Source organism: Neltuma alba, unplaced genomic scaffold (assembly GCF_004799145.2).
Source record: "Neltuma alba isolate B1F8T4 unplaced genomic scaffold, ASM479914v2 tig00007289_pilon, whole genome shotgun sequence".
Taxonomy (NCBI): Eukaryota; Viridiplantae; Streptophyta; class Magnoliopsida; order Fabales; family Fabaceae; genus Neltuma; species Neltuma alba.
Window position 1 is genome coordinate 46703 of NW_021634737.1, and position 27614 is coordinate 74316.

The 27614-nt window shown below is 36.2% G+C and overlaps 4 protein-coding genes and 2 non-coding genes across 8 annotated transcripts; 4 read left to right on the forward strand and 2 right to left on the reverse strand.

The window, feature by feature from the left end:
* The first annotated feature begins 7393 nt into the window (after positions 1-7393).
* LOC114752229 (rop guanine nucleotide exchange factor 5) lies at positions 7394-10335 on the forward strand. Its single transcript, XM_028940952.1, has 7 exons — positions 7394-7968; positions 8093-8209; positions 8303-8457; positions 8554-8628; positions 8731-9021; positions 9114-9470; positions 9569-10335. Exons 1-7 carry the CDS (start codon positions 7653-7655, stop codon positions 10034-10036), a joined length of 1779 nt encoding a protein of 592 aa, XP_028796785.1. The 5' UTR covers positions 7394-7652; the 3' UTR covers positions 10037-10335.
* A 144-nt stretch (positions 10336-10479) lies between these two features.
* On the reverse strand, positions 10480-10551 carry TRNAP-AGG (transfer RNA proline (anticodon AGG)). Its single transcript has one exon. It is a non-coding gene; the product is annotated as a tRNA-Pro (tRNA).
* A 584-nt stretch (positions 10552-11135) lies between these two features.
* On the forward strand, positions 11136-11207 carry TRNAD-GUC (transfer RNA aspartic acid (anticodon GUC)). Its single transcript has one exon. It is a non-coding gene; the product is annotated as a tRNA-Asp (tRNA).
* Positions 11208-14432: 3225 nt separating this feature from the next.
* On the forward strand, positions 14433-15289 carry LOC114752230 (uncharacterized). The gene has a single exon (XM_028940954.1). The coding sequence runs from the start codon at positions 14552-14554 to the stop codon at positions 15080-15082; it is 531 nt and encodes a 176-aa protein (XP_028796787.1). The 5' UTR covers positions 14433-14551; the 3' UTR covers positions 15083-15289.
* Positions 15290-17119: 1830 nt separating this feature from the next.
* Positions 17120-23266, forward strand: LOC114752231 (uncharacterized). 3 transcript variants are annotated; one of them, XM_028940957.1, is made up of 3 exons: positions 17120-18014; positions 18128-18181; positions 20775-23266. In XM_028940957.1, exon 3 carries the CDS (start codon positions 20817-20819, stop codon positions 22686-22688), a length of 1872 nt encoding a protein of 623 aa, XP_028796790.1. In that variant the 5' UTR covers positions 17120-18014; positions 18128-18181; positions 20775-20816; the 3' UTR covers positions 22689-23266. The 3 variants fall into 3 exon arrangements, with proteins under 3 accessions (XP_028796790.1, XP_028796789.1, XP_028796788.1); XM_028940956.1 differs by lacking the exons at positions 17120-18014; positions 18128-18181 and adding exons at positions 19384-19646; positions 20530-20691; XM_028940955.1 differs by lacking the exons at positions 17120-18014; positions 18128-18181 and adding an exon at positions 19384-19646.
* A 1974-nt stretch (positions 23267-25240) lies between these two features.
* Positions 25241-27550, reverse strand: LOC114752233 (uncharacterized; the record flags this gene model as incomplete). The annotated part of the gene is made up of 6 exons (XM_028940959.1): positions 25241-25697; positions 25781-25840; positions 25928-26003; positions 26415-26566; positions 26809-26866; positions 27320-27550. Coding segments are annotated over 5 exons (534 nt in total), but the record flags the coding sequence as incomplete, so codon positions are not given.
* Positions 27551-27614: the final 64 nt, after the last annotated feature.

A 27614-nucleotide genomic window follows, 5' to 3' on the forward strand; every position in this document is an offset into this window, starting at 1 on the left:
GGGGTCCAGATGAAATCAAAATTTATGATCCGAAGACAATATTAAAGATCATGGCCGTGACCAAATTATCCTGTGAAGAACAAATTCAGCATGACACTTATCCAAGTGAAGATTCAAAATGAAGTTCTTTTTTCTTTTTATCTGCTCCAACATCAAAGTGGCCGTTGTCAGCATAGTAATATAATAATTTCCTGCAGTTTGAATGAATGGTGCTGCAAGTATGTGTTTGAAGCGTGGTGACTGGCTAATCTTTAGGCATTGGCAATGTTCTTTGAATCAAGATAACCTGACAAAACTGAAAGGGCAGAGTAGTTCCAATACTCACGGAACTAACGGATCTGTTTGGGGTTCAAATGTTAAAGTACCTTGTCTCATTTGGTCAAGGGTCAGAAGGAAGAAAAGGCTCAACACTCCGTCACACGAATTATCTAAATTTCTCATTTATAGCTGCCTGATAAGTCAGCGATGGTTGATATTACATTAATGATCCATAGCTCTGAGAAACTTCTTCAGTTTAGAAGATAAAATATTTGCAGTAATTTTAAGGGCGTTTGAATCTTTAAAGATTGTGGAAATAGAACTAAATTTATTTACTTTTCATATCCACTCATGGCCACAAATCTATATGTGTATGGTAAAAACGAATATATTTTAGATCCTATATTTGACTTTGCACCAAAAGTTACTCAGGTGTTGAGAGATAACCGTTGAGGTAGCGAGACTGAGGACTCAGAATATTTCTTGGATTTCGTTGCAGGTTCCTGTTTCTGGTTCTTGGGCTCACAGTAAAGAGTAGTTGGGTCTATTTTGATTATGAAAATGGGCCTTACCGGGAAAGTATCTTAAGCCCAGTGGGTATGATGGTTAGTCAGTCCCTTGAAATACCTTCAATGCAATGCTTCTGGTTTCGTATCCCTTAAAACTTTAGAGCAGAAAAATCTGAGAGTAAGTTTGGGTAACAAATATGCCAAATCCAAAGTCCAGATGCTGCAAAAACAGTACTATTATTATGGAAGAGATAAATCAGCAACAATCTAAATCACCCTTGTATTGTATCAACGAATTGTCAACTGATATTTTGTGTTTCAGTATTTGACGCTGAGCAACGGCACAGTCATACAAATTATGCGGGAAAATGGCCAGCACGGAATCAAGTGGTCAGGATTTTATTTAGACTTTCATAATTAAGTAATTAATGCTCAACGAAAAAAAATTCATTTTAGGAAAAATTAAGTAGGACTCCACTACATGCACCTAGACAGCCACATGTCCCAACACGTTACGTGCGTAAGCAAACAACGTGTTCGCGGGCTTTCTTTTCTTATGCTGTGGGCCTTTCGGCCTGTGTCATTTCTTCTATATAGAGGGCCTGTGCCGTTTTTTAAGGTGTAAAAAAATATTTAGACAGAAACTAAACCATGATTTTAAAAGTATTTTTTCGGTTTACGAAATAAATATGTAGATGAGTTTGCATTGTTTTAAGAAAAAGTTTAAAGTACTTTTGAAGGTTGCCAAACACCCTATAGTTATGTTAATTAAGTGCCTTTAGAGCCCAAAAGTGATTTATAGATCTGACGAGCATGTTTGCAAATTAAACAGCCGTTTGGTTGAGTTTTTGACCTGTTTTATTTATGGGTTAAAGCAGGATTAAAAGTATGATTGGCATTAGGTAAAAAAGAGTTACTTATTTACCGTGCTTGTGGTTGGCGAGGACTGTTGTAATTCAATAATTACTTTGTCGGAAACTATTTTCTCACTCTTCTCCCTCAGCTCCTTCGACTTTAATCAACCACTCTTTATATGCTACTGTCCAAAATTGAAAAAGCGGCCGCTCTAAAACTTTCAATAGGGAAAACATTAGTACATTTTCGCAGATCAGCGTCTGATAATATCATATCATGCGTGAATTAGAAGCTTTGGAAGGGGGACCCAAAATTAATATTGAATTTACTCGTCCCTATTTTGCATTAAAAGTCATTACATGCAAATCAGAGTCTGCCACCGCCATCGGTCCAGCGATGGACTGCTTTGCTGCTAAAATAAGTGGCTTCCCCGCACACAACGCAGCTTCCCGTCAGTGATCCAGTCGTACTCCTATTACGGGGTGTTTGGTTATCAAATAAGTACTTTTTAGAAGTGTTTTTTTTTTAAAATCAAGATAAACTTCTCTATATATTTACTTCGTCTACCGTAAAAGTACTTTTAAAATTAAGATTTTGATTTCATCCAAACACCTTCTACAATGTCTTACTCAACTGATTTTCAAAGTGCTGCATTTGGTACAAGGTGGGAATTGAAATGAAAGCAAAAAATGGGAATAAGCACGAGAGGGAAGCTTTCCTAAAAATAGAACCCTCAGATGTAACGCTAATTCTCAATATACATCACCAAACATATTCCCTTTCCAAAAGGATCTTTCCATACGCCAAACCTAACATAAAAAGCAAAGTTACATGCAGGTAATGACCCAACATTGGAGCAAAGGCCTCCCAGATTCTTCAATTATATTTCGTCACGGAAGGGATGATCTTCAGCTGAGGCTAGTGAGATAAAAGCTGACAGCAGGGGACAGCCTGTGAGAACTGAACAAGCATGCAATATTATACCACTTTCGGTTCTAATTATAAGAGTCAGTTGACTAATTTGAAGAGATTAAAGAAATAAGTTGAGTTAATTATTTGTCGTAAATAAGTGTTTTCTTTCCTAAAATATCCTTGTTAATCAAGTGTATTGACTAAAACTATTATTATTAGAAGGGCTACTTTGAAAAATATATATATAAATACGAGAGACAAAGTGATTGGAGTATTATATTTAGGATTAAAATAAAAGTCAAGTAGGATCTATATTAAGAACGGAGGTAGTAATAATTTACCGTCATTCCAGTGAACTAGACACACTGTTTGAACGGGAGGGATTATGTTTTTAATAAATTCTGAAATCTTTTTTAATTCACAAGGAATAATACAATTTCATGATGAGACCAAGCAACAAAAAAGAAGAAAAATTGAAAGAAAGGACTAAATGAATGTACAATCTGGGCAGGAGGACCAATGTTGGGTGATTGAAGGTTTTAAAATAGGCTATTTATTGAGTTTTCAAGAAATTTTGAAGGATTTTCATTAATGATTGTTACCGTTGACTATAGATATATTTGAAACAGTTTATAAATAACTTTTTAATTATGATTTACGGAATATGAGATAAATATGGAAGAGAATTTCATCTTAAGTTACATAAAACATATTTATAAATAATTTTTTATTACTATCCCAGACAGGCCCTGTAAATGGACAAGCACCTCCAGAAAAACTTCCAAGCTTGGTCCGTCCTGCTTCCATTGATCCCAAAATGATAAAAATAAAAATAAAAGTAGGTATTATTAAATAGGAAAACGGGACTTTGGCGTCAGAAGGTGGAGAAGTCAAAAGTGGGCGGTTATAGGAAACTTCACGTGAAGCATTAAACAAATATGGGTTTGAAAAACACACTCATCCTTCTTCCTTCCATCTTCAAATTTAAAATCTCGACTTTAATTCATTCGCTGCTCCTTCATTCATTCAGACAACCCACAAAATAATAAATTAAAAAGAGGCTAAAATGTACAAAGAAAGTGCAAACTCAAAGTTGTTTCCGTTACACATGGGAAGAAGGAGTTGGTGTGGAATAAAAGGAAGGTGGAATGCTTACCAGATATGTTTGGTTTGCTAAACATCTCTGTTCCTAGCTAACGACATTTCATATTCCTTTTCCTGAGACTTTAAATTTAAAGAGACAAGTGAGTGTTATAATGACTGATATGGCCAAAAGGGGAAGGGCGGAAAAATATTTGGAAAGCGTACAAAAAGGAGATTGCAAATAGAGGGACCACTCAAGTGTTTGTGAAGGTTAACGTTGCTTCTTCTGCTCTGCTTTTCCCAAACGGATAAAAAATGAGACTTGTATTTTCACTCTTCCTACATAGCCGTTGTCCCTTCCCTTTCCTCACAAATTTGAACTAAAGCTCACCGCCAGCATCACCCTTTTTACCTTGCCCCTGACATGCATGTGAGATCACCGCACTCGTGTTCTTCTTCTACTTACCTACCTCTTGTCTCAAATATAAAAACTAGTTGAATTTTGACTCAAATTTACTTTGTGACATATTCTTAAAAATATTCTTATTGATTGTAAGGTATTTCATCCAAGTGAAATTTTAATACACACAATTGAAGAATAATAATTTAAGGAAGTCAACACACATTTGTTACAAATAACTAATTTTTTAAAATAATTAATTTAATTAATTTTTTAAATTTTCTTAAATTAGCTATACAACTCTCATACCGGAGGCTGGAGCCAGTATTTAGAAGGAGTGTAATATTTAGTATACAGAGGTAGACAGGGGATTTAGTTTATTATTGTTATTTTTTTCACAAAGCCATTAGATTTAGTGGGCCGTTGCATAGTACTTGTCACTTGACAACAGCATCAAGACACATGACTCGGCTTAGTATATAATACATTCGGTAGCAGGCATCAATAGTACTTCGCTAATACAACATTTTATTTGTAGTGCGCTGCTAATCTTCGTAATACATTATATTATTTTCAGTCTTTAATACTCTTTTCAATCCTAAATATGTCTTATATCTATGACTGGAGGAATATAAGAACCAATTAACTAATATGAGTATATTAAAAAAAATTCTTTAAGTTAATTATTTATGATAAATAAGTATTGTTTTTTTTTATAAAATACTCTTATTAATCATGTGTATTAATTAGAATTCTCATTTGATGAAATTCTTAATATGTGCAATTACTATAATAGCTGCCTTAGGAAAAAAAATAAATATAAAAAACAAAATAAATTGTGATTTTATATTTAAAACCAAATTAAATATAAAATTAGTTGACAGGAGGGTGGTAAGTGCTGACATATTAGCTCAATAAGGTCAGCAACATTGAATAAAATTTGGGATATCAAGCAAAATAAGATGAAATGGAGTTTCAGACGCCATCGACCTATTTACTTTTATTTATTCTTTTTCGGTAAAATAGAATTAAGAAACTTTACTTCGTCTAATTAAAATCGTTTGAAACACACATCTTTGATTGAACGCCCCAACTGAAAATTCATGAACACCGCTCTCAAGAATAGAACCTTCTTTAATGCAGCCGATCAGCCTCTGAAAATATTTATAGGTTAGAAAAAAAGAGTATATGCTAATTTTGCATCGAAAATACATGTATGCTAAAGACTTCTGTGTTCTTTTTTTTGGATTACTTGTAACAAAATACCACCTCCAGTCTTTAATATAAGAGCTCGTTTGATTTTTATTTTGGTCATAAATGTAAAATCCCAATCTATTTTATTTCTGATATTTATCTTTTTTTTTAATATAGTCCTTATAATAATATTAGTTCTAATCAATACATTTGATCAATAATGATATTTTAGAAAAGATAATACTACCTCTGGTTCTTATTATAAGACCTTATTTGACTTTTATTTTGGTCCTAAATATAAGACCCCAATCTACTTTGTCTCTCATATTTATCTACTTTTTTTCATGATAATACTTCTAATAACAGTAGTTATAGATAACAAACTTGATTAGCAAAGATATTTTAGGAAAAACAACACCTATTATTACAAATAACTAACTTAACTAAGTTTCTTAATCTCTCCAAATTAGTCAACTAGATCTTATAATTAGGACTGGAGGTAGTATTTATTTATTACAAATAACTAACTGAACTATTTTTTTAGCCACTTTAATTAGTCAATTAGCTCTCAAAGAGATGAGGTAATACTGCACAAAAATAGAGTAAAACAAGTTGGTTCTGGTAGAGATGGTGCTTCAAGGTGTTTGCATGTGTGTGTGTGTATATGCATCCTCGAGTATCTTCTTCTTGTTTTTGTTTTCGTTGTTTAATCAAAAAGGAGAAAACAAAGGAAGATACTAAAACTTTGAATTGAATCAAAATTGGGTATATTCAACTGTGCCATTTATTGCTGAATTTTGATCGTCTCTGATCTCTTGTTTCTTTCTTTCTTTCTTTCTTTCAAACATGCATGTGTCCATCTTGCTTGCTGAAGCATTAATGTTAGCAGTCAGTTTCCTTGTCTGAAAAATCCCACGGAAGACAAATTGAAGAACTTTCACACCTCATACAACCTGACAAACGACTGGCCAGTCTAGTTAGAATGCTTTTTTTGGCTTCAGTAAAAAAACAAGACAAGTACTCAATTATCCTTAATTATATTACTGTTTTCGGGCGAAAAATATCTTTAATGGATCTGAATTATTATTCATTTTGAAAATACTGTACTTATTTACAAAACATGGACTTTTCCTTTGTCATAGCTGATGGGAGCCTAATTTCTCCTCTGTCTATTTTTTTAAGAATTTTTTTTACTTAAATAATGAAAGATGACATGTACTATAACCATGTAACTGAATGTAAGTTTTATAGGAAAATTATTGAAAAATCCCCCTTTACAAAATTTTTTGCCCAAAGTTATGTTACATGAACCTGGTACTTGATTGGGAGCAATAATCCATCTTATACAGATTAATTCTTCTTCAATTGCACACAACATATCTTTAATAATATGTAAATTTTTTTATTTTGCATATAATTAAAGATATGTTACGTACAAATAAAGAAAAGTTGTAATAATTGAAAATAGATGGCACCCTGTGTCTTCTAATAAATTTTAGGTATCTTTGAGTAATAAATTTTACGACAGAGAACTATTTTATGTTTTTAAGATAAAAGAACACAACTTATAAATAATATAATAAAATATAAATTGTCTGTCCTCGTTGCTGAAAGAACATAAAATGGGATCGATATGATGGGACTAATGAAGTATTCATGCATGCAAAGTCTCCTTAAATCTACATCTTATATACGCAATAGAATAATATTACCATGACATAGCCTAATTAGCATTCAAAATCAATACTGGTTCTATTTGTCATCACGATTAAAATTATTTATAAGTGCGTTTTATGTAAATTGAGATAAAATTTTTCATATATAATTTCGTAAATCATGATTAAAAAGCTACTTATAAATTATTCCAAACAAATCCACTATTATGAATAAGTACCTCCATACCGTATTCATTAAACAAATAAATGGTAATTAACCAAAGTAAAGGTCAATAAAGTAATTTAAATCCCGCGTCAGCTGTTAGCTCCGTATGCAAACAAATACAGCTACCTCTTTTAAATTTTCTTATCTAATAATTTTGAACGTATTCTCTCTCTCTCTCTACTCTCAAATTTGAGCCAAGCTGAGAGCGAAAGCCAGAGAGCCGTTGGTGTGGCATGTGGCGATTGGCAGTTATCCTTCCCGTTTCCTCCTTCAAAACCAATTCGTGAGTGAGTGAGTGAGTGAGAGAGAGAGAGAGAGAGAGAGAGAGAGAGAGAGAGAGAGAGAGAGCAGAATCAGAATTTGAAAAGGCCACATATTCTTCACCCCCTCGCCTTTTGAGTTCTGAACACAATAAAGAAGAAACTCACCTCACAGTCTCTTGTATTTCTTAAGTCTGTTCCCTGTTATGGGTGGAAATAAGTTGAGACCTTGCGAATCGTCCGAGTGAGTCACTACCTGGTTGCCTTTTTCGTTGTGAGAACTTCCAAAAGTTCCTCAAAATGGAAGCTTTATCTAACAAGACTGAGCATTCTCAAAAGAAGAAAGATGGGGTTCGGTCCACTGGGGGCAAAACGGCTAAATCTGAGTCGTTCACCGATTCGAGTGCTGAGTCGAGAGAGACGAGTTCGAGTGCATCGAGCTCCTTCGATTCAGCTGAAGAAGCTAAAGCAAAAGGGTCGTCTTCGCCTGCTCCTCTTGGCTGGCCCATTCGCAAGGCTACAATTTCCAAGTGCAGTAAATCTGATGACAAGGAAAACCAACCTATGTCCCACGAGGACAGCTCAAAATTTAGCAGAATCGGTTCAAAAATGTCAGGTTAGTACTTTCCTAGTTTCATACAGTGTTCTTGATCGGACAACAATTTGAAAATGTTTTACTATGCGCGCCTATTGGAGGTCTAATTAGTGCTGTTTCCTGGTAAAAAATTCGGTTGAAACAGAGGTTGATATGATGAAGGAAAGGTTTGCAAAATTACTGCTTGGTGAAGATATGTCAGGGTCTGGAAAAGGGGTTTGCACAGCTCTGGCCATCTCAAATGCCATTACTAATCTCTGTGGTATGATTATTGAGTACTAGTTTAAAATTTTTCCTTTCGTTTAAATATTTGAAAGTATGAATTTATTGAGTTTGGAATTTATGCAACATTTAGCCACCGTATTTGGACAATTATGGAGACTAGAACCTCTTCCTGATGAAAAGAAAGCAATGTGGCGAAGAGAGATGGAGTGGCTCCTTTGCGTTGGAGATCACATTGTTGAATTAATCCCTTCTTGGCAAACATTTCCCGATGGAAGCAAGCTTGAGGTAAAATTGGACTTAGTTTTAATCAGTACCCAGAAAAGTTAAGCCAAATTCCAAACAAGGGAAATAATGAGGTTCCTTATGCTGCGAATCCTGCAGGTAATGACTTGCAGGCCGAGGTCAGATCTTTTCATTAATCTCCCAGCTCTTCGCAAACTCGATAACATGCTAATGGTAAATATTGAATCTACTGACTTCATGATATCTTAGCATTAGCCTTTAACTCGGAAACAATTATGATTTGAGTATGCTGATAAGTATTTGTCTCGATTACAGGAAATATTAGACAGTTTCACAAGTACGGAGTTTTGGTATGTTGATCAAGGAATCGTGGCCCCAGATGCAGATGGGTCAGCCTCGTTTCGCAAGCCAATGCAGAGACAAGAGGAGAAATGGTGGCTTCCTGTGCCTCGCGTCTCTCCTGCAGGTCTGACTGAGAACTCAAGAAAGCAATTGAACCACACACGAGAATGTGCAAACCAAATTCTGAAAGCAGCCATGGCCATCAACGACAACGCTTTAGCTGAAATGGAAGTTCCTGATTCATACTTAGAAGCCCTTCCCAAGGTCTGAATTTCGTCAATTCCGATATTTAATTTTGATTTTATCATAGGATTACAACTTGAAAGCGGCTTCACTTTGTTTTGTGTTGTTTTCAGAATGGAAGAAGCTGCCTGGGGGATTTCATATACCGCTATATAACATCAGACCAGTTCTCTTCTGAGTGTCTGCTTGATTGCCTAGATCTTTCCAATGAACACGTGGCTCTGGAGATTGCTAACAGAGTGGAAGCCTCAATTTATGTATGGCGTAGAAGGGCTCATTCGAGACCCGCACCTAATCCTAGCCGTTCAACAACAAAATCATCCTGGGAAATGGTGAGAGATTTCATGGCAGATGGAGACAAGAGAGAATTGCTAGCAGAAAGAGCTGAAAACTTTCTGATTTGCTTGAAACAGAGGTTCCCTGGTTTAACTCAAACCACTCTCGACACCAGCAAGATCCAATGCAACAAGGTCCCATTATTATTGTTATTTTATTATGTAAGATGCATGTTTCAAATTGCCAAATTTCTCTTAAAGCAATGGTTTTTACTCGTTTTACACAATTTCAGGACGTGGGTAAGTCCATTCTGGAGAGCTACTCAAGGGTATTGGAGAGCATGGCGTTCAACATTCTTGCTCGTATTGATGATTTGCTGTATGTGGACGACTTGACGAAGCATTCAGACAGGTTTCCGTTGGTTTCTTCGACGGTTAGTCGTCCAATCTCGGTGTCTGTCTCAGGCACTCCTCACAAATCTGTTAGTGGCACCAGTAGCTTTTCACCTGCACCACCGCTCATTAGTCCTGCAAGAGGAGAGAGAACTCCTTTCATCCATAACAACAACAACATCATCAAACCTCACCGTCGTGGTTTTGGGGTGAAAAGGGTATTGTCAAATTATCTTGGAGTAGAGACGAAAGCCAAAATATGCAGCAATTCAAGTGAAGTGCATTGTTTGAACTCAAGTAATGCGAATAGAACAGAAACAGACCAACCGGAACGGCAAAAGGAATCATCATGTGCTCTAAAAAAATGAGCAGTGTCCGATATGTCATGTATGTTAATCAAAGGACAACCGTGTGTCTGTAACCTTTAATTATGGATTCTTTTTTTTCGTCTTTGTATTATTTACTGATATTTATTGGTGGTTAGAGGTTGGGAGTTATTGTTATTAAGGGGGATTACGGTCTCTCACTGAGTTATGAAGCAGTTCAGCCCGAAAGCAGTTGGTATACATGTTATTGTATTTAAAGTTAGCTGAGAATTGACATTGAATTTTAAATGAGATTGTAAATTATATCTGTGAATTATGGTGATTTCTTTATTGGATATTAATTGGGGTGATCTCTTTATCGTGAATTCTCGGAAAAAGTGAAAACTAAAATCTGGATTTCGTGCGCGTTTTCTCACAACGCTCTTATCAACGGAGGAACCGGAAATCTGTTGTTTCATTTATACGCAAAAAGGGGAAATCGTATTGGGGCATTCCGAGAATTGAACTCGGGACCTCTCGCACCCTAAGCGAGAATCATACCACTAGACCAAATGCCCACCGATGTATGGGGACAAGACTAAGTATTATAACTAGAAAACATTTGCTTCCTCCCTTCCTCCAGCTTCAGTAAAATCTCATTTATTTCAATTTATTTTTGCCGTTGTTGATTTATGTGGAATTTAATTTTTACAGTCCATTCCCGTATTTTATTAAAGGTTTATAAGATTATCTTAGAAAAATAGTCATTTTTTAAGGTTGATAACATTACATAATTATAGATTTTTTATTTGAGAAAGCTAAATTGAAAATATAATAACTAAAATTTAGAATCCATGCAATCTGACCACATCTCACTAACTCTCAACCAGTCGTGTAGGAAAAAAAGTTGCGGATTTATTCCACGGAGTTTCAACGAGTGACGCTGCATAGGGATATAAAGGTAGGCTGAAAAAAGAGCCTACTCCTTCGTTTCCGCAGAAAAGAAACTGTGCTTGTACCTGCCCCCTCAACGGCTACCTGCTAGGGTTAGTAGGGAGCGGCCCCTTTGTCCAGCACGTGAACCCAGAATAATTCTGCCGTCTTAGTGGGATCAACGCTTACGTCGTTACGCTTAATGCAATGCATCGGAGCCGATCTACAAGTCGTTGTAGTATAGTGGTGAGTATTCCCGCCTGTCACGCGGGCGACCCGGGTTCGATCCCCGGCAACGGCGTTTCTTTCTTTTCCTTTTTTAAATTTCAAAATTAAATTGCCATAAAATAAAAAAGAAATACAGTTTGTCATTTACTGCGGGGAAATGAAGTGCCCTCACGTGATGCATCTCGCTTTCGGTGGCGTCCTACTCACGCAACTTGCGTCAGTACATTCAGCCCTTTTTCCCGTTAAGGCACGCGATTTACTCAGAAATTAACACGCACACAGGGACGCGGACGCAGAGTTTGGTTTCAACGACGGGGTCATATTGTAATTTGAGGATATAAGCAATACTCCCTCTCATCCTATTACGCTAGGACAACGGGTTTGCAGATCTTTTTTATAAAACACAGCTTTGATTACTTGGTGTGTGTGTGTGTGTCCTGTAGAATGACAGCGTGGGAAAGAAGGATTTTTTTTTCTTTTTCCAAAAGACTTACCTCACAAAAATGCAAGAAGCAACATACGAATAAAATCGATCCGATTATGTTTGATAAGAAAATTAAAAAAAATTAGAAAAATCACATTTCTCTTTGTTTCACTCTTTCAAAATTTAGATCTTAAATTCCACTGTCATTTTTTTTAAAATAATCAAAATGCTTTTTGTGTTAAATAAATTTTTTTAATAATTTAACAAATGGTAATTCAATTAATTATTGTTTCAATATATAAAATTTATTTTACTTAAAATGCATTTCTCGACCCCATTGAGGTGCACATTGGGCAGACCATTACGTTGCTATACGAAATTTACGTGGGAACCACTCCTACAATAAAAGTTTTTATAAATTTTAATCCATATTAATCTATATAAATGCATAAACTATACACAATAAGTTATATCACTCTGGTAAAAAAAAATTGTATCACATTTTTGTATATTACAGAAGAACTTGAAAAATAAGTTATATTCATGATTTTTATTTCCTATATTGACTTTTTTCATATATTATGCTTGATTTTTCATATGATGCCCTGGCATGATAATCATTATAATATTTTTATTACAAAAATGTATTAAATGAATAAAAAATAAAATCACACAAAAACATGATAAATTATACAGAGAAAAAGCATATTTTTAGTATGGCTCATGCGTCATGGTATCTCTTCTTACAAATCACCATTTATCAGTTGTTAATAGCATGATATACAGTTTTATATATAATGCAAACAAAGTTATGAACTAATAAACTACCCATTTTCCATTTGGTGCATTTATTAAGAATGCGTTTGGATCAGTGTTGTGTGAGAACTGAGCATGTGTTGTAAAAGGGGAAAAAATCAGTTGAAACTTGAAACTCTTGACACATATTTGGGATAGCTTTTGCCCAAAAGATTTTTGGGCAAAAGTAATTTAAAAGTTGTTGTTTTTTTCGAACTTTTCTTTAGGTTGAAAACACCTTTTAATATATTATTCAAATAAATTTATGCTAAATTAATTTTTAACAAAAATGATCTAAAAATAAATTATATTGTAATAATTGGCTTTTATTCTAACTTTAATTTTTAAAAGTTGATGAAAATAAAAATCACTCTTCCCAACGCTAATCCAAATAAGCCTTAATATGAGAAAATTAAATAGCAGGTTTTCATAAATTCATATGATTTTTAATTAGACCCTGTAATTTTCCCCCCTTTTTACTTCTTCTTCTTCTTTTTTTTGAAAAATGATGAAACCCTTATTTTCTTTTTCTTGTAGTCCAATTTAAAATCCCCTCCCCTATGAGAGAGGGATTCACACGTCGCAGCACCTACTCGCTTTGGTTTATACGGGTAGAAGTTAGAAAGTAGAACCACAGCCTCCTCCGAAAACAGGTATGAGGTGGGGACCTGGCTTCTCTCCGCTGCCCGCCAGGTCCCATCTGCTACTCTCTTCTACCCGAAACACTGCCATTTTGGCTGCAAAACGAGGGGCTGATTGCTTTTTAATTTAAAATTCTTAAAATATTTTTTTAGTAGCACTTAGCATTCTATAATATTTTTTGATAAATTTAACAACTTAAAATATTTTTTTTCAGTAACATCTAGTATCCTAAATATATTTCTTAGTGGCAACAAGCACCCTAAATCTAGGATACTATGTGCTGCTCAAAAACACTTTTAATATAAAAACTATTTTATGATATTGGGTGTTACAAAAAAATATGTTATAATGCTGGGTGTAGCAAAAAATTATTTTAAGATATTAGATGCTAATAAAAAATACTTCAAATTAAAAAAAAAAGCAATTAGGCTTATAACACCCCTCATTTTGCACCCAAAATAGCAGTATTACTATTTTGTTTAGAGGAGGGTAGCCGATAGGACCTGGCAATGGTGAGAAGCCAGGTCCATGAGGTAATAATTAATTAACACTTATAAATAATTTTTTAATTATAAATTGTGAAATATGAAATAAAGATATGAGATAAATTTTATCCCAATCTATACAAAAATGATTTTAAATGTTAATCCAAGTAGAGCCTAAGAAGTTTTTAATGATGAAACTCTTGCTCTATCCATACTTAAATTAAGTTTGCTGTCAAAACTAATTATATTATATTATAGACTATTTATAGATGAAAAGAAAATGGTTGCCGACGTATTTTTGTTTTTAATTTTCATGCTAACAACAAATAAATTTTATGGTATTATTATTTTTTAAATATATTCTTTTTTTGTATTTTATAACAAGTACGCGTCACTTAATTCATATACACAAGAGTTTTAATTAATACTTTATAAGTAAAATGAATTAATAATTAGAATTGACTAAACTGCGGAGATTCAATAAAAATAATAAAATTATGAATTAAAAAAATGCTAAAAATATAAGGATTTACTAATTAATTTTTCCCGTTAATAACATCTGTACAGTCATTTCAGTACCTGTTTGGGATGATAGTGAAAATTTCCTATAAATATGTTTCATGTAAGTTGAGATAAAATTTTTCTCACATATTTATTTCGTATTCTGTAAATTACTATTAAAAAATTATTTATAAACTAATTATAAACCGTTGTAGACCGCACTCAGTTGATATTGATCATGGCGGTGTCTTTCCATTAGTTTCATCTCTTCGGGCCAACGTCAATTGAATAGCTGATCTTGGTTCAGACGTTAACTCATTCAACAAGGAGATAGCGCGTGTTGTCTGGGACAGGACAAGTGAGGGAAGAAAAATAATGAAGGAGAGGCTAGAGCCTAGAGGGCAAGACGTACCTTATACACTTTTACGTGTTGTCCACCCAAAAAAAAAAAAAGAACAGGAAAAGAAAAGAAGAGAAAAGGCACTGTGATCTTCCCTTCTAACCCAGAAGAAGCACAACACAACACGGGATCGATCGGCAATCGATTCCACCACCATCGTCTTTACTGAAATGTCTTCTTCTTCTTCCACTACCAGCGTCCATATCAGCGCCTTGAACGCCATCGTCAACGTTAACTCGCTCTTCACTTTGGCCGTCTTCCTTGGTTTGACTTGGAACCCCTACGACCCTAGCAACAGTCTCATTACCAATTCCAACTGCGTCGCCTCCCCTTCTATTGCCGAGAACCTCGTTTCCTTCCATGTCTACTCCTTCAGCTCCTTTCTCTTCTCCAGCCTCGTCGCCCTTGCTCTCAAGCAGGCCATCCGCCTCTCTCGCTCCCCCGGTTTCCACTACCCCGTCGAGTTCTTCGCCCACATCAACAAAACTGTTCTCCGCCTCGGCATGCTCGTCTCTGGTGCCGGTTCCGTCTGCGGTTGTGGGTTCTTGATGATGGCCTTGGTCAATGTGGTTCAGATCAAGCTGGGCACCCTGGCCTGTGGCAGTGCCCACACTTATTCTGCTGTCGTCCCGCTCTTCATACTGGTTCCTTCTGCGCTTCTCATTTACGTTTCTGTTGTTTTGTACGCCTTTACTCGCTAGGATTTGTGGGCTAGATAGTGTCTTGTCGCATATCCTGTATGATTCGGCTTTGTCCTTTGCGGAACACTAAGTGTCCTTCCAGTACCTTGTATGATTCAGCTAAAATTACATTGAATATGAGTTTTTTTTGCCTTATCTCCTTCCCATTTTGCTATTCGCTTAGCACTGTTGTGATATGGAGAGCACGGGAACGCAACAAAATTGAATGAATCATGGGATGCGTGCTGTGAGTGATCTTAGAAGTGATGGTCCTTTGTAGTTCATTTTACCTACACGTGGAGCATTTAATCTAACTTGCAATTAGACTATTGTGATTTGAAAAGATACAAATGGTTGTTCCAGACTCAATCAATAAATTTTGTGCTGAGTAACAATTCAACATTCTCGTATGCTGCATCGAATTACTTTAATTATCTTCTAGCATTATCAACTATCATAAGGTAAGGAATCATTTGGATTGGACCTAAGACTAATATTGTTGGAACTGAGACCCCAGCTACAGATTTGGAGTATTTCTATCGCTTGAATACAGAGACTAAATATTCATCGTTGTGAATAGAGAAATAGGATGTTTACATTCTTGTGACACTGTTTATGGAAACTAATGTTTCTGTTAGAGAATATTAGTCTGACTTAAGCAAAAGTGATAATCTGGTATCATCAAATCTATGCTAGGCAATGGGATTTTCATTTTGTAATATTTGTGCGTGTCTGTGTGTGTGTAAGCTGACTGGTATTGACTAGTTTTTGTGCATGAAGGAACCTGTCGTAAACTAATATGGATGAGGAAAAATGAAGGTGGATTGACCTTCATAAGTTTTAAAATCTCATCGAAGAATAGCGTGTATTTTCATTTTACACCCAATAGAACCCAAACAAATACTTTGGAATATATGTGAGAAATAAGGTGACATACAAGATTAGGTTAGCAAACAGAGGCAAACCATCTGAATGATGGAGTTTTCTTTACAGAGAAAACAAGAAAAATATGTAGAAAAACAGATAATGGTGCTAAACTGCATGTGTTATGATATGCTAGTGATCTTCCGCCAAGACCACTCATGAATTTATCCATTACCCTGCACTTTGATTCTTCCCTCCTTTTAAACCTCTCGGAAACTGAATTGCCCAAAGCTACTCACCCTAAGCGTAAGATGTGTCTCCTGTTCAGTCTGCCTGAAACTGTTATATAAGAACTTCACCATAGCCTTCCTATTATGTACCTCCCTTCCTAGATCCTCTAGATCAGGCCTTGAATATTTGGGGCCCATCAATTTCTTTTTTGTCCCCTGTTATGCCTATAACCTTGATTCACATGATTTGTGAAGCATTACAAATGGACATAATTGCTATTTGTGACTGATTACTCTTCTTTTCCCCTTCTTATAAATGAGATAATCATGTGGATTTTTAGTCCTCTTATCATCATTCTGAAACTCTTATATAGCAGAAAAAGTCTTTCAACTCTTTATCCATACAGTGGATTTGAAATGTGTTTCCTAGTTCTGTTTTGTCAAATTTAATTAATCACTTAACAGTTTGCCTTTGCCCCGAAATATGATCTGCTGAAAGTTTGGACAGTCTTTGGTTTACAACTTGTGATAAAGTTTAGTACAAAATCCTCCCAGCTTCCTTTGTCTTGGACAACTCCAGTTTTTTCTGTATGGTGGATTTTAAATTTGTTGTTCTCTGTTTGTCTTTGTATTACCTCTTGTCAGGTGAGTTCCACTATCTTATTTTGCGTACTACTTTTGATATCAGCATGCATTGCAAAAATATTATCTTCTGTTTGGACTTGAGACAGTCTTTAGTTATGATAAGTTTTCGTAGAGCTATTAGTGACCATTGAGTACTTCTGTCTAGAAATGTGATGGAAGCAAAATCCACTCTCTTATGTCTTCATTACCATCCTGAGTACCAGTAATTTATTTTGTTTCTCTTATAACAAGTGTGGGTTCCATGCTTTGTATGAAGTCTGACAAATGAGTTGTATTGATCATGGCTTATGAGTAATATAACTTGTTAAAATTTGTGTGTGTGTATAAACCATGTATCTTCTAGATGGCTTGAGTTTAGGCTTGTTTAGCTCCTCGAGTTCAGATCTAGGAATCATAGGCATTTTCTTATAGATGAAAGCAATAGAATCTGACCGTCCTTGGGTAAATTGATATAATACTTTGGTTTATTGCACCTTGTTAATATGATAGTTCTTTGACAAGCCAAAAAGAGAACTCTCACCCGGAAACTGGCTCAGTGCGGCATATTCTTTTTAGATTATAGGAGGGCTTAAAGCAGAGAGGTTGAGGTGGCTTATACATGGAATTTTATATATGCTGTTGACTTCTTATAAAAAGTAGTTGTTTGACACTTCCTTAAGGGCAAAATCCTAGTGGAAACTTTGCATGCTATCATTGGCTGAACATAGCAAGATAAAGCTTAACCTGTTAATGGAGAAGTAGGTAATGGAATAAATTAGAGCACTTCCCCTAGTGGTAGCTCCGCCAAGAATTGTAGACATCACATGTTGGCACCTTTCTATTATCCTATGGACTATAAAATGCTGTCAAGTGAAGTTTTATGAGCGGGATTAAGGAAACTCAAGCTCCAATGAATAACATTCTTTTTTTAGTACTTGTGATTCTTGGCCTCATAAACCATAGTGAAGTTTATGGGGCTGGTGTATGCGGAATATCTTCCCCTGAGAGAGAGGCCTGGAAGCTGGCTCCTTGCGTTACAGCAGCAATGGATGAAAATGCTCCAGTTTCTGAGAGGTGCTGCAATCAAATAAAGAGACTAGGCCAGAAAATTGCTTGCCTTTGTGCTGTTGTGCTTTCTAGCACAGCCAAAATTGTTGGGGTCAAGCCAGAAATCGCAGTCACAATTCCAAAACGTTGCAGTATTGCTGATCGTCCTGTGGGTTATAAGTGTGGAGGTCTGCGATGCTTCATTGCAATTTATTCATTTCTGTATGAAATATCAAACCACCTCTCAGTAATATATGGCAATACTGATCATTGAATTTTCCTTCTCTTCTTTGTTTTGCAGATTACGAAGTGCCTTGAAGGGGTAATAATGTTTGTGAACATGTCAAAATATGTGGTGCGGATTTCTTGAAGAATGTGAATTATAATTCACTTTATATTGGAGGAGTCCTATGTCATGTTTAAATAAAGTAGCTTAAGCCATATATATTGGATAAGCTTCATTATTTTGTCTCTACAGAAAATGATTTGCTTTCATTATTTCAGCGAGAAGAATGGAAAAATTTTCTTTTAGCCCATAAGGAAAATGGAACTAAAGGGTGTTTGGAAAACCATAAAGTGCTTTTAAAAAGTATTTTTCTGTAAAATTACTTTTATTTTATATGTTGGAAAATCACTTTTAAAACTATAGCTTCGTATCCATCCAGGTACTCCTTCATTCAAACTCAGTTTAATCCCCTTCCAAGGAAGATGTCAATTTGACACCCCAAACCTTTTTTGTGAGTATTACACTGAGTACAAACAGAAAAGGATTAGGCTTACCAATGAACTGCTAGGGTCTGCGTTTATTTGATGGTAAGATAAGATAAGATGTCTCAGTTTTATGTCTTTAGTGTACTGTTGAAAGAGCAGATCATATAACGCACATCATGGAGTAAGAAGCAGAATATTTAGGGTTTGATTTTTTGCCAGCAAAATATTTAGAGTTTAGTGAAGATTAACATTTGTACCGAGTAATTAACCACGCGGGATATAATTTAGTCTCAGACGAGTAACAAGTTTCAATTATGTAACTGAAGTTTTAGCAATCAAAACTTTTAATATGCCAAGAATTAAAAATTTAAAGAGGACAATTCTTTGGGTGCAATGACAATTTGGTATCTGGCGGCACCGGTTAATCCTTTCTAAAGTAAGGATAATATTTTTTTTCTTTCGGGTTTAAACCGTAAAATAATTGTGAACATAAAGTGTTTTGCTTACCGCTTTGTTTGTTTTTTCTGTTTCTTTTGTAATTTTTTTTTTTGGTTTTAGTAATGGACCGATCTTTTATATATAATATTTTTTCACTTAGTTTGATAAAATTATTTTGTATTAAAAAATTTAAAAATTTTAATTGAGGGATTATTTTCTTACCAAATATAAATAAATATAATAAAAGAGTGATGAGATTGATTGCATGAAAAATGTGGAACTCGTTTGTTTATGAAAATTTTGATGAATGATGGCCTGACAAGAATTTTTTCTTCTTGGCCAAAAACAACTTGCGGATAAATATCTGGCAAAATTTTGCCTTCATTTCAATAGTTAAGTTTCGTTAAAACTGATTTATCTTACTGTGAGTTCATTGCCTCCATCCTCCGGGGAACTCTATCCATCCTCTTCCCCTGCGCCTTCATGAAAAGCCCTTGGTTTCTTTCCTTCCTCGCTTAAAACCTAGCTCCTTCTTCCCTCGTTTTAAACCAGTTTCGTACTTTTTGCGAGAATAGCCCATCGACGTTCGTTTCTTTCCTCCCTTGTTTCATCAACGGCTTGCTTTCTGAACTCGTCTTCCGATCCCGCCATCTATGCCGTCGCCTAGCGAGGTCCGTTTATTTTTCGTCTCTTCCACTCATCTTTCTTACTGATTGTTGTGTGTGTGTGTGTGTGTGTGTCCCCCCCCCCCCCCCCTTTTTAATGTGCTGCTCTATTCCCCTCCCCCGTCGAAGAGACATCATCAACTGTCATTCAAAAAAATGGTTACACACTTTCGCTAATAAAATTGCTGCTCTTTAAAATACCCCATTTTTCATTTCTTGTTGCGAAGTCCATTTCTTGCTTCTCTTTGAGAAGGTTGGTTTGTCTATGCTGTCCGTTTTCGAGCTTGCAAACAGGAACTTTGTTGGTACCATGAATGTGTTGTAAGCTGCATTTTCCGTTTTTGTTTATCAATATATTTTTATGCATCTTGTCTCTGGTTCCTTCAATTGTTTCTGCTAAACTGACTGAATTTTGGAGCTAGCTTAGCTTCTGCTATTCACAAGAATAAGCGTAGTAAATACTGGAAATATGTATGGAGCTGCGCTTTGAATGTATAAAATTATTCTCCATGGATAATGCGTGCCCAGCCTACAAGGTGAAAAGAAACAATCTATTGTGATCTTGAAGTAATGCATTCTGACTTTGGACCCCCCCCCCCCAAAAAAAAAAAGTTAGCTGGTCATGTTGTAAAATTGTAAAGGCTAGAATCGTTGTGATAATTCGTACATTTGTCAGTGTAATTTGGTTTCATGCTCAAAGGATTACTTCTTTCTTTTGTATCCATATTCCATATGCCATTCAATGATTCTATTTCTCAGAGCTAGTCAATGTGCGTACAAAACTCTTTCTAGCGGTTACAAAGATGAGTTTTTCTATTTTTTTTAAAAACTTTTCTCTATTAAGAATTATAGGCCATTTTCTAATTTTGGAGGGGGTGGGTGTGGCCAGAACAATCCCTGCAGGTTTGAGCATGGGGAAGATGAGAAAAACCTACAGGAGTGGGGCAATCTATAGGGGAACGTAGCAGGGGTGGGTGGTGAAAATGTGGCTTTAATTTGGTCCATTGCCTTCCCTAACATGAAACCAGATCATCTTTTTGTTCTTTAATTGGTTTTTAATCAGAAAATTTGACGCATCTTGTTTTTAGATTGAAATGTTGTTCTAAAATCATGTTTGACATTATAGTTTTGAAGGTTGTTTAGCTTGAGAGCTGATGCTGGGGATTGCTTTTTAAGATGGATCTCAGCCATATCAGATGTGAGCTTTTACCTAGACCCCTTATCCCATCCTTGGCTAGCCTCCAACATTCCTTTCTGAGGCCATTCTCAAACCCTTTCTGCAAGGCCCCAAGCCTAAAATTCCAAACACCAAAACATTTTGTAGTTGTCTCATTTTCTCAAAACCCTAAATCAACTATATCCTCGATTGTCAGCCAAAATCCTGTATATACTGCTCGAAATAATGCATGCGAGCGAGACGTTCGGTCCTTTGCAGGTCGGAAGAAGAAGTCTGGTGGTTCCTCAACTGGGCGCACAGAGGGCAAGGCTGATTTCCTCCGTCAGTTGAGGCGCAAGCCTAGGCAGAGAGCTAAGAAATATGCTGAGTCCTTTTTCTATCGCTTGAGAAATCCACATGGGAACTATCCTGATAACTTCTCTGAGGATGAGCTTCAACAAATTGGTCTTGGGTATGATCGGTTTGTCAGATTTATGGAGAAGGATGATCCAAATTTGCGTCACCCAAATGATTGGTATAAATATGGCCAATTTGGACCTTACTCATGGCGAGGAATTGTCCTAGGTGACCCAGTTCGTGGTAGATTTACTGATGAGCGTGTGACAATAATAAATGAAGTTAAGGATCATGAGGAATGGGAGAAAATCGAGCAATTTGAAATGGCTTCTGAATTTGGGAAAAGAGTGAAGCAGATGGACAAAAGTAAAGGATTGAGGTACTTTTGGGTATTCGTGAGGCACCCAAAGTGGAGACTTTCTGAGTTACCCTGGCAGCAGTGGACGTTGGTTAGTGAAGTAGTCCTTGAAGCTGGTAAGCAGAGGTTGGATAAGTGGAGTTTGATGGGTAGACTTGGAAATAAGGCAAGGTCTTTGATAACACAGTGTGCAGCATGGATGAGACCTGATATAATATATGTAAAGCGGCCAGTGTATCAATGTAGGTTTGAGCCACAGGATAACTTTTTTAATGCACTTATTCCATTTCTCGATCCCAGTACAGAACGTGATTATCTTTTTGAGCTAGAAAATGATGATGGGACTGTTGAATTGTGTACTTATTTTGGTGGGTTGTGTAAAATTGTAAAGGTGAACCAAAAAGCATTTGTTGATGATGTGGTCAATGCGTATCAGAAATTGAATGACGAGAAAAAGTCAAAATGTCTAGAATTTTTGTTGAAGAATCATCCAGTTCCGCTTTTACATCCATATACAAAGGAGTGGAAAGCTAAGTTGGAAGAGATGGAGCTGGGCTGCGATGCTCCTGATGATGACAGTGATGATGCGAGTGTTGATGATTCTGGTGAAACTGAGATCTTAGATTGGATTGAGGATGATGAAGGTGGCGTTGATGGTGAAGGCATTGCTGAGGATGATGATGAGGATGATGATGATGAGGAGGAGGATTATGGTGATGGTGGCGATGATGGCCAAGATCTAGCTATGGACATGGAAGATATTGGAGACGGTGAGGAAGATACATCTACAGAAGATGATGGTGTGAGCTGGGAAGAGAAGCTTCGAAAAGCCCTTAGTAGTGGAGAGGCAATGGAAAGGCTAGCAAAGGAGAGTGTAGAGTTCACCTCAAAGTTATACAGTAAACACTCAATGACAGTAGAGGGTCAGGGAGAAGAACAGAAGCATTCATTGGATGGAGATGAAACTGCCTTGAGAGGCAAGCGGGCGAAGGTTAGTCCAGATGAGTGGAAATATGCTGGGATTGGTCCATGGAGGAAAAAGGTTAAGAAGAGCAAACTTCCTCCAGAGTTGTTTTTGCGAGCAGCTGTTAGACCATTCACATACAGAAATCTGGTTAAAGAGATTGTTTTAACTAGGCATGCAATTTTGGATGGTGACATAGGTAGGAAGGTTTAAGCTAGTTTCCTTGTAGAGATGCTATGTTTGTGTAGGAATGATGCGTACAAGTCTTCCTATGGCTTGGAGAATACTGAAATTTTGTGATGACTGCTGCGGACGGATTTGTTTGATATGCACCTAGTTGCTGGGAGCAATATTAGTTGTTGTCTCCTACGTTTCATCAAACATAAAAGCTAGAGTTTAAAATTTGTTCAATCTAGTTCACTTTTGGCGCATTTAGATTCTAAAAAATCAGCTTGCTTTTCATTTCTTAGGTTTACTGGCATTTTTTCAAAGAAAGATTTTATAACTTTTCTACAGGGCTTAGTGCCTCGTCTATGATTGTTTTTCTTTTGTGAAACAAGATGCCTAGAGAGGCAGGGTACAATCACTGGCTATTCGACCAGATGCACCTAGACGATTTTTATGGGGCAAATGAATGCAACCAACAGGTGGGGAAGAGGGGAAAAAATATGAACATCACAAGGGAGATCATAAGAATGAAGATTTCCTTGTAAATGGGCAGAAGAGACCCTTGGTAGTTTCCTCCATATGACCATGTCACTTCAATTAATTTAATCTTTGATTAATGTTTATAAGAGCATTTCCGATTATGTTCACTTGTCGTGTACAAGTTATATCTAGTGTAGCATATATATGTTGACTATAGTTCAAAAGCTGTGAAAAACTATGTTTTAACTTATGTTCACTGTACTATAAGACGGGAGGGAGGATTGACTGATGCTGGTTGACTAGTCCTTCATTAGAAACTTAAGAATTGGTCAATTATAATTCTAATAAATTGAGAATTATGAGATTTCATCACTATGTATAACTTCTTTGAGCATTGACTAATGGCTCCTCATGACCTATTAAAATGAACCTTCTAAATGTTTTTTTTCTGCCAAGCACATAAAAAGTAAGAATTCGCAGCATGTTACACGAAAATAGGAGGTTTGTCTCCCCAACAGGACCAAAACAACCCCCCCCCCAAAAAAAATTGGGAAAAAAATTCCCACACAGCTTCACTGGAGGCCCCAAATGGCTCCACAAACCCACAGGTCACAGCATCGCACCCTGTGGTTTTAGCATTTCCCTGGGTGTTACCAACAGGAGTTGGTCCAAGTGATAAGCGGCTTGGTACTGCTTAAGCGAGGTCTCGAGTTCGAGTCTCAGTGTATGCAGAAATCCTTATTAGGAGACTCACCCACCACAGCCAGGTGCGCGACGCGGGTCGGATCCAGATGTAGTTAGAGCAAAACTCCGTGAACTGGGTGGGCAACAAAAAAAAAAAAAAGCATTTCCCTGTGAGTTGAGCTCCGTAGTCCATAGTATGACAGAATAAGAATTTTAATGTTAATATTAATATTATTTTTACCTTCAATTTATTTTGATGGAGATAATTATATAAGCCATAATATAATTTAAGATAAAAGGTATTATGGTAATTGTGATATTTTTTTTCCTTTTTATTTTCTTCTGTACATCCAAAGTCCAAACTTAAGAAGTGATATTTAAATTTTTTCTCTCTCTTCATTTTCTTTTCTTTTCTTTTTATTTGTTTTCTTTCAACTTTTCTGTCCATCAAAGCGGATTATTAGCGCCTCTCTGGCAAGATGTTGGTGAACAAAGAAATTGAGGGACAACTGGCAGATGAAATAAACAAAACCAAGGAAGTAAGCAGAGATCAAAGATTGGCAGAAGAAATGGGCAAAATTGGGTACCGATTGAAGTTCTCAATCAGGTACAATTTAAGAATATATCCTTCTTTAAGTGAGTCATTTAGTTTATGCCCATAAACTGTTTGAATCGATATCTCTATTACAACAATGGAGCCTATGGGCGAGGTCTAAATATAATATCGGAAGTCCGCGGTATTACAAAATTTAACATGTATTTTGGGTTAATTTTAGGACTCCATGTGCATAGCATTGAAAGTTCATAAAGATCAAATGCTACTTTATAAAGTTAAGGGGTAAAAAACAGAAACTTCAGGAAAGCGCATGCTTTTTAAACTTGAAATTGAGAAGGATAGATACCAGAGACAGCAAATAAGCTGGGAAAGTATGCGAAAAGTTTAATTAGTTTGTTTAAGAGGCATTAATCGCTGGATGTTACAATAATGCCTTTTTTTTTTTTCTGGGTGGGGGTCCATATGGCCGAAACGATGATGATAATGCCAATGCACTAGAGGCCAAATCTCAAAACAGTGAGACGCAACGTCCTTGTATTCTACCATATTCTTTTCTCTTGTACTTGTCAATTTGCTTAACACTAATTCAGTGGTAATTCCCCCAGCCACTCACCCGTACACTTCAACACATTTCCGCCTCATCCTTGTGCCCTACCATCCACTACCCTCCACACACTGACAGTTACATGCACTACCACATAGCATGTGTCTACATACACTTTTGTCTTCTCCCCTTCAAATCTTTACATATAGATATTTGTCTTCATCCCTTCAATCTTTATTTCAAGTTAGATTATGAATCCTTGATTTGCATAGAGTCTGAGAATCACACTATTTATGATTTATAAATCTTATATTATATAAATATATGCACATTGAGAATATATGCATCTCTCCATTATATACTAAGTTAACAACTGAGAAGCCATTCGTTTTGTTTCCATAATTGGAGTACAGCTGAACATGTAATATAGGGAGGCACGTATGTACACACAAAACAGGGAATCTTGAAATTAGCCATAGTGAGCTACTACAATTTCTATGTCCTTAGCTCTAAAGGACTACATAGTATATGCAGTACACATACAGCGTTTTAAGTCTACAGGTTAAGATTAGTTATACCCACATGAAACCTTTTTCCCGGAAAAAGACAGAAAACTAGAATACTATGTATTATTAACATGGTATCAAGGTCTGTTGACTGCTGTTGGATCAGTGGATTACCACCTAAAGTAGCTATTAAGGACCCACCTCCAAAACAGTACTTGGTATCGACAAAGTTCTGCGTAGCACGCTGCACTATGTTTTATTTGCATAACCCTACCAACATTATCCTGGGAAAAAAAAGAAAAAAAATATTTGGCAAATGTTAAAATTCATATGGCAAGAAGCTAATCGCAAATCGAAGTTGGCATACCTGGTCAGGACGGTGGGTTTTTCTTGTAATATATAGGGTTAAGCTAATAATAAAGGGAACCTGCAAAAGCACGGGAAAGTGAATAATACTTGTCTTTTGCTTTCTAGATTCTTTCAAAGCTTTTGATCATCGCTTGATCTACTGTACCTTGCCACCAATTTCCTCTTGAAGCGCTGTTTGGATCGTTCCCATTGGGATCATCGTTATCGGAATCTTTCTTAACCTGCCAATTTAAATTTAAATTTCAAATCAAAATGTTACATCTGGTTGGTTAATCAAAATATTGTCAATGCAATAAATTATATGGGCATAATTGCATTTGTGGACTTTCAAGTTATTATAATATTTTAGGGATGCTGATGCACATGCTGATGGAAAATACAATAAAAACTTAAAAAGGTGTTTGACTTTTATGACTTACTTTGAAACAACGAAATTAGCGTTACATCATCTTCATATAGAACCAGCTAGTTATTTATAAGTTACATGCATTAACACATTTGAATTTTTACATAGCTTAGCAATCCCATGTGAATTAATTGGATTTTCTTTAAAATAGATTTTTATATACCCTTATATGTCAACATTATCATGTAGAGACCATATATAGAAGAACAATTAGAGAGAAACCAACATTATGGTGGGAATCAGTGGTCCTGGATTTTGGGAAATAATTTTCTTGACCACCATAGTAGATGGATGAGGTGTAGTAGTTGCTGGGCTCCATTGTACTCTCATTCTGATAATTCTTGCCAGATACGCCACCACTGCTTTCACCTTTGCCACCTGACACGAATCCAACTGATGAGATCATTTCCAAATAAATTCAGACATTTTAGACTAAACCCCATAAATATGCTTCCCTATGTTATGTACACAGCATTTGAGACCAAACAGTGTGGATGGACTGAACAAGGTATAGCAATATGAATTGCAGTAGACATACTGAACTAATTACTATAAATTACCCAGATGGGTCTTTGTCGTAAAAGGAATAAAAAGGTGTTAGAGGATAATTCAGGACGAACCTACTGCTCCATAATTTTTGCTTCCCAGATCTTGCTTTCTCGAGTCACTCCCTCCTACCTGAGTGGAAAAGAGTGTCAGATTCAGTGTATGACTATATATGTATACGCAAATACCTCATGGATAAAATCAGAAAGTGTCCTAAAAGGAACTATGCTGTCAATAATTCGCATCAAGGTGGCGAAAAAGTGGCATGCTGCATGCTAGCTATACTAACTTCGACGACTATAGAGTATGGAATCGAGATGATTAGCACCAAAATGTAGTAGCTGAATATATATGACGACTTGGAGAAGCATCATCTTTATGGTGTATTATGCAGAAAAAGTATAATGTCACCGTAAAGGAGAAGCCATGTCCATTGACCTTGGTAAAACCGTAAAACTAGCTAGGGGTAAAAGAACAGTTTTTGACTGAATCATATTAGACCCATTAACCAACCACTAGTACTATGTACATGCTTTGACAATAATCAGAAAAGCTCTAAACTGAACTGAGCAAAAGGATGCATACAGCAGATGAGGGAGGAGGAAAAATGGAGCCGAAGATGCTGGAGGAGGATGAGAAGGTAGATGAGGGGTCCTTGGGACCAAAAAGCTGATCAAAATTCGTGGATGAAGAGGACCCTCCGACATGGCTTTGTTGTTGTTCTTGTTCTCCATGGGAAGAAGCAAGGAAGAGTATAATAATAATATCAGTATAGCTATGGGGCAGGTTTTGGTTTTTTAAAAGAAGGAGCTTTCTCTGTCAACCAACGAACAAAACTACTAGTTCGATGATAAGTATGGGGCGTAACGAGAAAAAGGAG